The sequence below is a fragment of the Aquarana catesbeiana genome, linkage group LG03 (assembly GCF_042186555.1).
Source record: "Aquarana catesbeiana isolate 2022-GZ linkage group LG03, ASM4218655v1, whole genome shotgun sequence".
In the NCBI taxonomy this organism is placed as follows: domain Eukaryota; kingdom Metazoa; phylum Chordata; class Amphibia; order Anura; family Ranidae; genus Aquarana; species Aquarana catesbeiana.
Genome location: NC_133326.1, coordinates 311,325,347 through 311,339,168, shown reverse-complemented (window position 1 = coordinate 311,339,168; position 13,822 = coordinate 311,325,347). Strand labels below are relative to the sequence as shown.

The window sequence follows — 13,822 nt, the reverse complement described above, 5'->3', positions numbered from 1 at the left end:
AACTTGTTTTCTCGTAACCTCCAATTTTCTTTTATTGTACCCTTTTTCTATGAATCTATCAATGAGCATATTGGTTTGGGCCATGAAATCTTCCTCACCAGCACAATTCTTTCTGGGAATTGATCCTTTGGGATTGCTCTCACCTAGTTGGGGTGATGGCAACTACGGGTGGAAATATACCCATTCTGATCAGTTTCTTTAAAATGGGTCTGGGTCCCCAAACCAGAACCCATCTTAAAAGATCTCGAGATCCAAAAACTGGATGCATGATTGATGCCAGGTACTGGTGAACTTTATTTGGTAATTTATTTGGAGTTTGAATGTGTTCCACCGCTTGTGTTTTTCGGGAGCTACCTGGAAACTCCTGCCTCCTCTTATACTGGCCATCTGTGCTGGGCATGCTCTTCTCCCAGGTTGTTGGTATCTCCTTCGTTTAAAAGGTATGGATGAAGGCTTCTTTTAGTGTATTACTTATCTTGATGCTTAATATGATTTCAATTGGAATAGGTTAGCCTTCTTTTTTTCTGTCCAATTTAAAGAAGTTTACTCCTTTCTTTTGGTGGGCTAATTTTCACACCCACTAGAAGGGAGGGTGTGTTTTTTTTCTTCCCCTTTACACTCCGCTGCCCCTTCAGGCCCCCTTATATTACCTCAGCTATGTCTTCCCCTGCTAACCAAGCACAATTACCAATTTCTAAATTGCCCCACCAAATTTAGGTCTTAGAATGTAAAGGGGCTAAACAGCCTAGAAAAGTGATTGTAAGTTATGGGTGACTTGTGGGGAGAAAGGCCACCTGAATTCTTTCTCCAAGAGACTCATTGCAGAACTGGGCAGACTCAGCGACTTACAAATTTGATACCCTCCTGTTTATCATAGTACCTCCCCTGCTTCCTAATCTGGAGGTGTTAGTGTCATCTTCGCCCACAGCACTAAATGGTCCGTGAAAGAATTCAAGACTGTCCCCAATTGTTGTCTGGAGGAACTGGTCACTTTTGTTGAGAGTACCCTCATACTAGGTGGGCATATAAATTTCACGCTTGAACCCCTGAAGGACATCTCTCAAGGTGCTACTCATCTGTTATACGAGTTTCTTCAACTACTGTAAGCTGAACAGCAGGTGTTCCATTAGTAAGGAAAAGGACTTCCATCTTTTTCTCTGCAATGCATCCAGCATAGACTACTTTTCTGTCAAACAGTCAGACCTCCTGCGAGTTCAGAAGGTCTCCATTGAGGCTTGTACACTGTCAGACTGTGCCCTGGTGGTAATGATCTTCCTCTGGGCCAAGACCTACAAGAAGCTCAATTAATTCCCCTATTCAGCACAAGGAAGTAAAAAGGTTGTCATCAGAGCTCTCCTTCTTTCAGATTAACCAACCAGCAAGCCCATTTGACATTGACATGGCAAACCCGTTTACACATGGAAGCCCACAAATGTTTTATTAGGGGTATCCTTATTGCCCATGGGTCCAGACAACAGAAACAACAATCTGAATAAGTGGCCACTTTGCTTTCCTAAATATGCACCCTTTAAATACTCCATAAACAATCGCAAGCCCATTTGACATTGATGGAACTCCAAGTTCTCCGAGAGAAACTGGGACCTTTACTTTCATCTAAAATTAAGGCTCAGTTTATAACAGTTAAGAACCACTTTTACGAGTGGGGAAACAAGCAAGTGAAAATTCTTGCCGGAGCTGTTCAGGCGACTCAGCTTTTAAATCGCATGTAACCCACAATGACTGGGAGGTGTGGATCGCCTATACTCCCCCCCCCCCAAGCAATTGCCATTTGCTTTATGAGATTATACAGGGCATTGTATACTTCATCACCTTCCACTGTCTCTCCGCCCTGGGGAAGACAAGCTGTCTGAAATTCGTCAACATCTGATATCTCTGGGTTGCCCCAACTAAACCCAACAAAGAGTCAAGCTCTGGATGCTCCTTTGACTGCGGGAGAGCCACGTACAGTCCTAAAAGAACTGAAACTTCATAAAGCCCCCGGCCCAGATGACTTTTCCTTGCTTTACTATAAAATCTTTGCTAACACTCTAACCAATCCCTTCATCCAAACATTTACCGCTATATTGGATGGCCACCATCTTCCTCTGGACATCCTGTGGGCGACTATAAAACAGTTGTTATTTCCCAACAGGAAAAATAGAACCCAATGGCCAAATTTTCACCCCATTTCTTTGCTTAATGTGGACTTAAAACATTTTTCTAAAATACTGGCTAACAGGTTGCGACCATTTAGTCACTGATTGATTCACCCTAACCAAATAAGCTTAGTGCCTCATTGAAAAGCCAAGGACAACACCACTAGGGCCTTAAATGTGATTTACTTAGCTCATGCCACCAGCCCCCCCTACACTATTCCTATCTGCAGATGCTTAAAAAAGCATTTGATGGGGCGGACTCCTTATTTTTGTAGGCCGCTTAATTCTCTCCCAAACCTTATGGATGAATTTTAGAAGTATAGTGAACTGTAACTTTGTTTAGAGCCTCCGATTTGTGTAAATGTATTTTAATCTTACACACCACACTGTAAATGTAATAAAGCCCTATTTTTCATTCAAATGTGCACACCACCATATGCAATACCTGGGAATCTACTTAACTCCCTCTTAAAGGGGTCTCCGCAACTAACTTTCCGCCTCCCTTAAGCAAGCGCCGACAGATTCTCAGAAATGGTTTTCTAAATGTCTCCTGGTTTGGAAGGAAGCATCCTTAAAGTGATTGTCAAGTCTTGTTTAAAAAAATAAATACCCACACACGTTATACTTCTCTCCACTGTGCAGCTGGTTTTGCACAGAGCAGCCCCGATCCTCCTCTTCTCAGGTCCCTCTTTGCTGCTCCTTGCCCCTTCAGCCAACAGCTCTCTAGGGGGGGCACCCGAGCAAAGTCAGAGCTCCATGTATCCATTCAGACATGGAGCCCGACCTGGCCCCGTCCCCTCTCTCATGCTCAACAATGGCGCCGCTGCTGTGTCTCAGCCTATCAGGAGAAGTGTCCCTGATGGCTTAGACACTCATTGACATCGCTGGAGAAAGATGGGGTTCATGTAAGTAATTGGGGGGTGCTGGGGAGGCTGCTACACACAGAAGGTTCTGCCTTTACAACACCTTTAAAATATTCTCCCGAGATCCCTCCATTTGATACAAACTCTCCCAATTAGGATTCCGAAAACATTCCTCAAACGTGGGGCAAGTTCAGTTCTTATGGGCATAAAAGTCCAAGGCTAAGCCATACTATACGGTCGCTTTCTAACAACGTGACGGCTAGGGCTTTCCTGACCTATTCATATACTACTGAATGGTCCATCTGGCAAGAATATCAAATTGGTGTACCCAGGGTACAGCAACTACAGCAAGCTACTTGGATTTAATTAAACCGAATTAGAGCAGTCTATGCTAGACATTCCATTGTGCGGGGTCCCGGGGTTTAAGGCTGCTCTGCCTACTCCTGTCAAGTCTCACTCTGGTAGGTTATATGGCCCAACTACTTCTCACTGAACGGGGAGATATACTTGCAGATCGATCCCCCTCGCTCATGACACTGGTGATAGACCCTAGCTTCCTCCCAGGTGTATTAGACCAGACTTTCCAACCTTTTGTCGAAGTGGATAAATCTCGTCTAGATGCCCCTTACATCCTTGGAATATAAAACCTTGGCTGAGCTCCAACATATGATGGAACTTCCATTGGCATATTGAAAGGCACTAAATTTCTAACTAGCCTGGGGGGGGGGGGGGGGGGGGGGGACAAAACACGGTCCGCTTCCATCTCTAACCAGCTTTGAAAAGCGGTGTGCTGCCCAGTCTCTGGTTAACCATGGCTCATCTCTTTCTTACAGCTCACTCACCTATAGGAACAATGTGATCCATCTTACCAATTGGGAAACTGTCTTGGGCATCAGCTTCTCGGAAAAAACAAGACAAAAAAAAAAAAAAAAACACACCACACACACACACACACCACAAAAAAAGCACCCATTTTACAATATACTCATACTGCATCTCTCTCTAGGTAACTGGATTCTAAATCCTCACGTGGTGGGTACAGGGTCTGTCTCTCCACAAAACTTTTCCACCTCACCAATGTATGTGCTGCCAGCAGTGCCGGGACAAGGTGATCCAGCGCCCAGGGTGAACATGACAAACTGTGCCCCTCCCCCCTGGGGTGTGCATGGGTTAAATGCTCATTAATGCCTAGTACACGTGAGAAAATGGGGACGGGAAAAAAAAAAAAAAAAAAAAACCACAACAACAACAACACACACACACACACACACACGATGTGTTTGAAATGGAGGGTCGGAAATGGTACGGGATAGTTAGGAGACAGACTTTTCCAGGACCAAGTTCCTGCAATATGGCTTGGCATGATCTGGAGATAAAGCAATATTCCCGGCTATCCAGAATACCCCTACTTTAAAAAGGATAAACTAGTTTATAAAAGGAGGAGTTAAACAAGCTTTGAGGTAAGGGGATAAGAGTGGGGACTGAGGAATGTTTCCAGAGGGGATCATTAGTCTAAATAGTAAAATCTGAATTCAGTAATATGGTGAGTTACAAATCAAATGTCCTCAGGGAAGTAATAATGAGTTATCAAAGACCGGAAGGTAGGAAATGTTTAATCCATGGGTTCCACAGGGCTTCAAATTTGGATACATTGTCAAGAAAGATAGTTTCTGTTTTTGCGTGAATCATGGACGGAGTAACTCTGACTGACAAAATAAGTCAGTTTCCATGCTTTCGCGATGGTCTGTTTCGCCACTGTAGTGGATCAGGTGGCAATGTAACTTTGAACATAGTGGAACGAGTTTTAAACACTTGACTAAAAGGATCTGGCTATTTTGCATTCTCACCAGATATGTACTCGTGTTCCCAGGGTAGGACAGCCTCGGAAGCTGGCTGGGACCAGGTACCATCTGGTGAGTACCTTGTAGTTGGTTTCAAGAGTCACTATATTCTGTGAGGCCGAGTTGGTAGCTTGCCAGATTTGGGTTCAATTTATGTCTTCTGGTTGTAGTTGAAGGTCACTTTCCCATTCGTTGGTATAGGTTGGGGGAGAAGAGGAAATTTGTGAAAGTAGTTGGGCATATAAATTGGAAGTGAGGCCACGTCTGAGGGTCAGATTTACAGGCTTGTCCAAATATAGTGAAACCTGGGGACGTTGAGTCTGAGGGTGCATTATTCATCAAGAAATTTTTAGTTTGAAAGTATTTGAAGGTTTCTGAGGGTGGAAGATCATAGGTTTCACGTAGGGTTAGAAATGGTGTGATGGTTGTGGATTTGTAGAAATGGCAAGCACATGTTAATCCTGCTTCCAACCAAGCTATGAAGGAGGTTGGGGAGGACCAGGCTCTGTAAAAATGATGGGTTATGGAGAAAGGAAAGAAGGGGATTGTGTCGAGATTGTGGACCAAAAATCAGGCTTTTAATCTGTCCCAAATAGATAGCCTGGGTTTGGTAATGGGGTAGTTTATTGTCCAACGTTGTGTAGGAGTGAGCCAAAAAAGATTTGCAGTGGAAAGAGGGTCACAATCAACCGACTCCAATGCTACCCATAGTGGGGCTTCAGTCATTACGTGGTATTTGGGCAATTGTGACAATTGGGCTGCATAGTAATATTTAGTGAAGTCTGGTACGTCGAGGCCTCCATGAATTCTGGGAGAATATAAGGTAGGTTTAGGTTTTCGGGGTTTAGTTTTGCCCCAGATAAATTGCAAGGTTTTACGTTGTAAGATGCGCAAGAAGTGCGATGGGATTGTGATAGGAAGCACTCTAAAAAGTTATATGATTTTTGGGAGGATAGACATTTTTATCACTGCAATTCTACCCATCCATGTTAAAAGGTAGGGTTGACCAATTTGTGAGGAGTTTAAGTTGTGATAACATCGGCAGGTAATTTGTTGCATAGAGCTCTATAGGATTAGCTGAAATGTTATATCCCAAAAAAGGAGATAAAATGTCGTTGACTAGGCAACTGGTAACAAATGAAGTAATTGGGTTTGGGTAGCAGGTGGCAATGAAATATTTAGGGCTTTTGATTTGTGAGGATTTATTGAGAGGCCCGAGAATTAGTTCAAATTTGGAGAGAATATCTAGAAGAGTTGGTGCCGATACTGTGGGTGAAGTAAGGAATATTAGGATATAGTCTGCAAACATAATTTATGATAACCACCAAGTTCCAGTCCTCCGATTGGATTGAATGAGTTGGGCCAGGGCTTCAATTGCCAGAGCAAAATTGAGAGGGGAAAGGGGGCATCCCTGTATAGTACCTCACTCAATATTGAAGGAGTCAGATTTAAAACCTGAATAGGAAATATATGTTTTCGGGGGCTCATATAGGATGGTGATCCATCTCAGTAAATGTGGTCCAAATCCCCATCGATTAAGGATAGAGTGTAGATAAGGCCACGATAATGATTCAAATGCCTTTCATATGTCTAACGAAAGGAAACGGGTAGGAATACAGCAAGAACGAGCTACACGAGTTAGGAGTGTAGCTCGGCGTACATATAGTCACCTGCTTGTCTACAGGGGATAAATCCAGTTTGGTCTTAATGAACTAGTGAGCAAATAATGGGGTTAAGTCTGGATGAGAGAATTCTGACCAAGATCTTGATATCAATGTTAAGGATGGATATCTGTCTATAGTTAGACCAAGATGTGTCGTCTGTGTTGGGTTTAGGAATCATAGAAATGGAGGCGGTGAGCGATTCTGTATGAAAACAGTGACCTTTAAAAAGGAGGGAGTTAAAGGCATTGACCATGAGGGGTGATAGTAGTGATTAAAAGCGTTTGTAGTAAGTGGCAGAAAGGCCATCAATACCTGGGCGTTTACGCAACTTAAGTGATTTTATAGTGGTTTGTATTTCTAATTCAGCGATAGGTTGATCTAGAATTTCTTGGTGGGATGGCGAGAATGAGGGGAGGTGAATTGTAGATAAAAGTGTGGTCAGACAAGATTGGTCGAATATATTAGCATCTTTGTATAGTTCAGTTAGTTTATTAGTTTTATATTCGTTAAGGATTTTTAATGGGTTGCTAGTATAGGCATCTTTGGTAAGTTTTAAGTGGATAGGTTTTGGGGTATAATTGGTTTTTCGTAATGCCAAGGAGAGGAAAGTGTCTAGTTTGTTAGCTTTACAGGAGTGTTTCTTTAGCTGAATCCGTTAAAAAAAAAAAAAAAAAAGTCAAGTTCTAGGCATGTTTTATTATAAATAAGTTTGACAGAGCGGGTGTCGTCTGAAAAATTTCCAAAGCTTTATTTATAAAATGCATCTTCTAGGCATTTATGAAGTTGTTTTTTCTTACGGTGGCAAGATGCTTGGCTGATACAAACCCCTCTGATATAAGGTTTGAGAGCTTCCCAACAGGTCAAGGGGTCCATATCAGTGGTATGGTTGTGGATAAGATAATCTTTTATGGCCTTAGCAAATCCTACATTTCGACAAGAATTGGATAACAGACTATCACTAATGTACAAAGTACGACGATTGGGTCTTGGAACAAAGGAGGAAAGAGTTGTTACAACCGCATTGTGGTCTGACCAGGAGCATGGTATAAATATGTGAGTCTAGAATGAGTGCTGAGGTACTGACAGTAACAAAAAGATGGTCTATGTGGGAAAATTGTTTGTGAGGATGTGAAGAGTGTGCATGTGTGTGTGTGTTATCGTTTTGCAGGATTATGTTCCCGCCAGGTGTCAAGAAGAGAGTATTGGTTTAGGAGTCATTGGTAGGAAAGTTTAGGTGTGTAGGTTCGTAGGGGATTTATCAAAGAATGGAAATATTTGGTTTGAGCCACCACCAATTTATAAGGAGTACCTTGCTTATGTGATTAAACAACTGAAAATAGATGGTAAAGGAATGACAATGGGTTTTTGTTAGGAGCATAAGACAATTGTAACTTCATTATCTAATAATAGTCCAGATAAGATCAGGTATCTACCCTCAGGGTCTCGAATGCAATTGGGACTCCCCTTTTTTTAGTAGTGGCTGAGGCAGTGTAAAGTTGGGAGCATTTGCAAGTAAAAAATTTTGGTTAAGATTGTGAAATAAAGTGAGTCTCCTGTAGGCAAACCACATGTGTCAATAGTTGAGAAAAATTTTAAAGCTTTAGTGCATTTCAGAGGAGAGTTGAGACCTCGTACATTAAAGCGGGGTTCCACTCAAATTTTTAACTTAATCTTACCCCCTTCAGTTAGTTGCATAGATGTTCATATGCCGCACTAAATTTTTTTTTATCGCTGTAATTACCTTTATATTGTACTTTATTGTGGCACTTCCTGTCTCTCCTCCCATGAGAGTAGGCGTGTTTATTGCCTTTCCCCAGCGCCACACTGTCTCCTGGGAGCTTAGTGTCAGGCTTCCCAAGATTCAGTGCGGAAACAATGATCATGCGCGTGAACAAGCTGTGAATGAACAGCATTCACCGCATCCCGGAAATCAATGCTTGTGGGGTTCACATGCCCACAAGCAAGATGGAAACAGCCAGCACCACATTTAAGTTATTCTTCAGTACAAAAACAGACAGAGGAGGAAATATTACACCCAAACTGTGAGTATTATTTTGGGATTAGCAAAGTGTCTCAATTACCTAATAAAAAAAAAAAAAAAAAAAAAAAAAAGGGAAGAAGAAGGATTGGTCGTCAGACTCCCGCTTTAAGTGTGAATATATTCAGGGAGGACATTGCCGGATGTAGACAGGATCGAATAAAAGGCTACCGAGTGTGAAACAAAGGGTTTCCTCTCTGGAGTTATTCTGTAAAGTAGGAATAGGAAAGGGAATTCAACAGGGGTTGCTCAGTACATATAAACACTAATACAATAGTTGTTTAAGAGAAGCTAACTAAAAAAAAAAAAAAAAACAAAAAAAAAAACAAACAAAAAAAAAAAAACAAAAAAAAAAAATAAATATATAAAAAGAAAAAATGTGCTCCTAATTGGAGCAAGTATCAAAGGGGTGGTGATAAATCACCAACCAGTGGATATAAAAATATTCCAAAGAGCGTCCAAATCAATGTTGGGCACTCGAGGAATGGAGGTGCAGTGGGCTGTCTCCGGGACTATGACAGCCATTAAATATTTTATTAATAAAAACTGTTTAACCAATGAGTCAGAAGTGCAGAATAAGTTTAATGTAACTGTTAGAATGTATATTATGATATGAAGTAGGATAATTCTGAATAGAATTATCAAAAGAAAATTAAACTATTGAATTGGTAAAAGGTAATCCTTGTATGTGATTTGTGGTCAGTTTAAAAACCTGACAAAACCAACCATTAAGCCTACTCATCAATGAGCAACTATCAGAGTATGTAAGGAAATTGGATTAGAACATTTAGAAACCAAAACTGTATTTTCAGGGTATATCTTATAGGGATCTAAATCTATAAAGTCAATAGAAAGTAGCTGGCAAGTTCTTGAAAGAACTGTAGATTGTTGATTGTAGATCCTTTACTTCTTCAAGAATACCACCGATTTGCAGATTTGATCTCCTGGCATTATTTTCAAAAGGCAAGTTTGAAGGGTAGAATAATCTTCTCTAAGGGATTCCAATTCTTCAGTATCCGTTGAGGTAGTGATGTCAAATTCATTCACCCTCTGTTCTAGAATAGAGATGCATTAGCCTACCTCACAAATCTCACACGCAAGTTTGTCTGTAATGGCATCTGAGGTGCCTTATGGGAGGACCCTTTCAAATTGGGCAAGCAGGTCAGAGCCAATTTGGGAGTTTTGCTGAGTAATAGGGGTCATACTTGTGTACAAGGCTATGAGGTGAACCAAGATGGCACCATGATTTTAGATGCGGCTCGTCAGCATTTGAGGCTTTGCTGATTTCAATTTTGATTTTTTTTTCCCCACTATACATGCCAAAGTCTGCCACAAACTTCAGGAAGAAACTAGGCACTGTGTGGAGGTTTTGATCTGGTGTGACTCGGTATATTAGGCTGTCAGGTCCCGGTCGGTGCAGAGCTCTAAGCAGACATGTCTTGTTTAGACAGCTTCGCGCATGCGCCCCCCTAGTACACAGCTTTCAAGAGCCGATTACTACAATTTATGTGAAAATATCACAAAATAAGCACCAAAACATTTTTTTGTAAGACAAAACAAACGATTTTCATTTAATTAGTATTGTATTTGCACAAAAAAAAAAAAAACCCACACCAAGACTGCGCATGCCCGGAAATGAAAGGATACATTACAATACATCATTTCTGAAGTTGTACTCTGTCTAATGAGAATTTTTGTAACTTTAGCTTACGATTTGTTTTCCATGAGACTAGCATGGAGGAAAAAATAAATAAATAATTGTCCGATATTCTCATTGTGTGTATGGGCCTTTTATTCTAGGAGTAGAGTAGTAAGGTAAAACCACTTAAACTGGCATACACTGTACATGCATAGGTTTTTTTTTCCCCATTCAGCCACGCTGAATTAAAAAAATAAATACACTAACAGATTCATCAATCCACACAAGAGTGGTGGATGCAGAAATCCCCTCCGCTGAGATGTATGCCGACAGTGGGGACTCTTCTGTCAGAACACACTGATCAGTGCTGCAGCCGATTGGCTGCAAGCCACTGATCGAATACGGTTTTTCAGCAGTCCCATTCTACAGAAGCTGATCTCATGGGCTTCTGTCTAACAGGCAAGGCCACACATAGATCAAAATTCAGCTGGTCCCTGTTGAACCAAATTTTGATCTGTGTGTACTCCACTTTACCTCATTTCTTGCTCCAGTAGGCTTTCTCCAGTAATGTGACTGGTCCTCTGGAGCTCCTAGGTGAATTGTGAGTGGCTGTTGTCACACTCCAGCCTCATCATACCATACAGAGTTAAAGTGATGGTAAAGGTTTGCCTTCTACCTTTACAACTCCTTTAAAGGTGAAAAGTCACGAGACTTTACAACTCTTGAATAGTATAATGATGCTGAGGCTTTGGGTGGAGGGAGAGTGCACTGCAGCTGGCTGGAGCAAACAAACATGAGGCTATTTCCCCCAGCACAGGAAGGGTGGACTATCACATTTTGCTGTGGTTGGGCTGCATCACTTTACTTGCGGTAATGGTCAAATCTTTGAATAGGTTAGGAATATACTGGTACTTTTCAGGCTCTACATAGATGTATTCCACACATTATATCTTTTTAAAAAGGCATGATTTTTATTATGATAGAGAGTGCGTGTATGAAATACATCTATGTAGAGCCTGAAATGGCCCAGTATATTCCTAACCTATTCAAAAACATTTTACTTTCTCTTTAGTAAACCTGCATTGCAAAGGTCAGCACAGGTTTACAGAACAGCATTGCAGGAAGGCACAACAGGTCGGGACTCACAGAAGTAGAAACAGCAGTCAGTTCTGTTATCTGTGATCTTCAGTCTGCCTGGGGAGAGCTCCAATGTCTGCTGAGCAGAAAGCAGTGATCGAGGCTGCAGTCTTGTGTAGTCTGCCTGCTCTGCCCACCTGTAATAGAGCTTGTCGTCCCAATCCAGCCCGCCAGGAACCTGTGGCCAGGAGAGTGTTTTGGCGTCCCCTCCCACACTCCGCCCAGGACAGTGCCCCCCCCCCCCCCCCACCGGCCCTGGCTGGCAGTGTCTTACACAGGAATGCACACACATACATACATACATACACGTATGTCCTGGACCCGTCAGGCTTTGAAACCTTTTTTGGATACAAAGTGCAAGACCTGGTGTTCAAACTTTTTGATGTTCAGCTAGAAGATGAACCGGCAGCTTGCCTGTTTTACTTGGCTCCCATCTTATCCAAACAATACAAGTGATCACTTTTGATTCACCCCCTGTAAATATATACAATGGAAGATGGTCGTGCCTCCGATCGTTAAAGATAACAATTTGCAAAACCTGTTTTTACTGGACTGATTAAACCTTTTCCTCCAACTACCCAGGCTTGGACATTAGCTTGTGACTGACTAGATAATACAGCAGGCTTCTCCTTTTCCTTCCCCCAACCAGCACCTCCTACCCCCCCCATTCACATCTCAGCAATACTGAGCGGTGGTAGAGGAGACCATTAAATTTCACACAGAATACAAAAGTTGTACCATTCAAAAACTGATGTTCCTGCACAGATGTTGCTCTTTACCTGAGAAAAACTTTTTTTTACCAGAAAGTAAAGTATTCCAAATTTGAATCAGACTCGGTACTGCCTTGCTTTTGTCTCCCCCCCCCCCCGATTATCCAGGTTTTATTTTGTGTTTGGAAACTTTAACATTAAGAATTTGAAAAAGAACTTTGCAGATATCAGTGGCAGAAATACTTGCCACATTTATTCAAATTAGACATAAAAAAACCACACACATACAGCATCCATTAAAAGTATTGAACAGTTTAGATTTTATTGTTGAACATTGAGGGCCTATGTGTTGTAATAATGTGTGCATTACTGTAACACAGAATACATGCATTGCAGTGGCATTTATTTAGAATAAACCAAATGCACACACGCTGCGTTAAAAATTGTGGCACATCTTATTTTTTTTTAGGAAATTTTGGTGCATTGATTTCATTGGGCTGCCTTAAGACAATGGGGTAGATTTACTAAAGCTGATGCACACAGAAATTAGCTGTTATAATGATAGTTACGGTCATAACAAAAAGGAGGGGTATACTTATGCAGTCAATTCATTACTGTTCATTTGTTGTAAATAAATTAAAACCACTTTACAGAAATCACAACGATTTATAGGCTCTACAAATACACTAAATATATATATATACACACATACATATATATATATATATATATATATATACACACACTTTTTTTTCTTTGTATGTAATTATTATAGGGCTGACTTTTTATTTGTGCTAGATCTTTATAATGGGGAGGGATGGCCAGGCGCCCTAAAGGAGAGATGTAGGGCTGGAGGAGTAGACGGGGTTATTTTGCTTCTCTTTAAAACCTAACAAATGTATTATAAGCAAAAATATATATATATATATATATATATATATATATATATATATATATATATATATATATATATATGCATGCGACATAATTTTAGCAGGAAGACAGAACAGGGATGTTACCTGGCACTGGCTGAAAAGATAGGGATGAGTCTTCCCTGCAGTCTGCTCGGGGTTGAGCCATTGAAGAGCTGAGGATTTGGGTGAGGTTTCAGAGCAAATTTCCACTATGGCTTCCTGCCCTCTGTAAATCAAAATGGACACGTTACAAGTGAAGTGCAATGAAAAACACATACAACATAACTGAAGGCGAAGAACACCAATTAAAAAAAAAAAAATTTTAAAAAAGGGGGAGGAGAATTTATCAACGTCTCAGGACATTTAAAGAAAGTGAGACCATATTTCTCAGCCAAGTTCTGAGCAGAAGAAGTTAGTGAGCTGGATTTAAAGTTGGCCATACATTAGTAGATTTTTAAATAAACACCAATAACTAAAATTCTCACAGTCCATTTGAGAACGAGAACGTTGTTTAAAAACACATTTCATTTTTTTCTAACATTCGATTTTGCAATGAAAGCAATTTCCCTATATGAAAACCACATTCCCAGTTAGAAATTCATTCAAGAATCCCCCCCCCCCCCCCCCCATTTCTCTTTCGTATTTTCTCAACACTGCGGTTGAACACACCCTGATGATTTAGAAATCTAATGAATGGTCCTAGTGTTTGAAATGCTTTTCTATAGTGTATGGCCAGTGAAACACTTTACTCTACATGCTAGTGCCTGGCAAGCTACATACAAGTCTTTTCTCTAAGTCCATCTACTCATACAAGGTCCACTGTGGATTAGAATGCCACAATGTTTTTAGTACAATTCATA

General features: G+C 41.0%; 1 protein-coding gene across 1 annotated transcript in view; it reads right to left on the bottom strand.

Annotated features, from left to right (window-relative positions):
* LTA4H (leukotriene A4 hydrolase) overlaps positions 1-13,822 on the bottom strand; it is an 81,334-nt gene that overhangs the window by 57,364 nt on the left and 10,148 nt on the right. Inside the window, exon 3 of the mRNA XM_073620274.1 lies at positions 13,068-13,188. Coding sequence (XP_073476375.1) covers positions 13,068-13,188 — 121 coding nt within the window. The remainder of the gene's footprint in view (positions 1-13,067; positions 13,189-13,822) is intronic.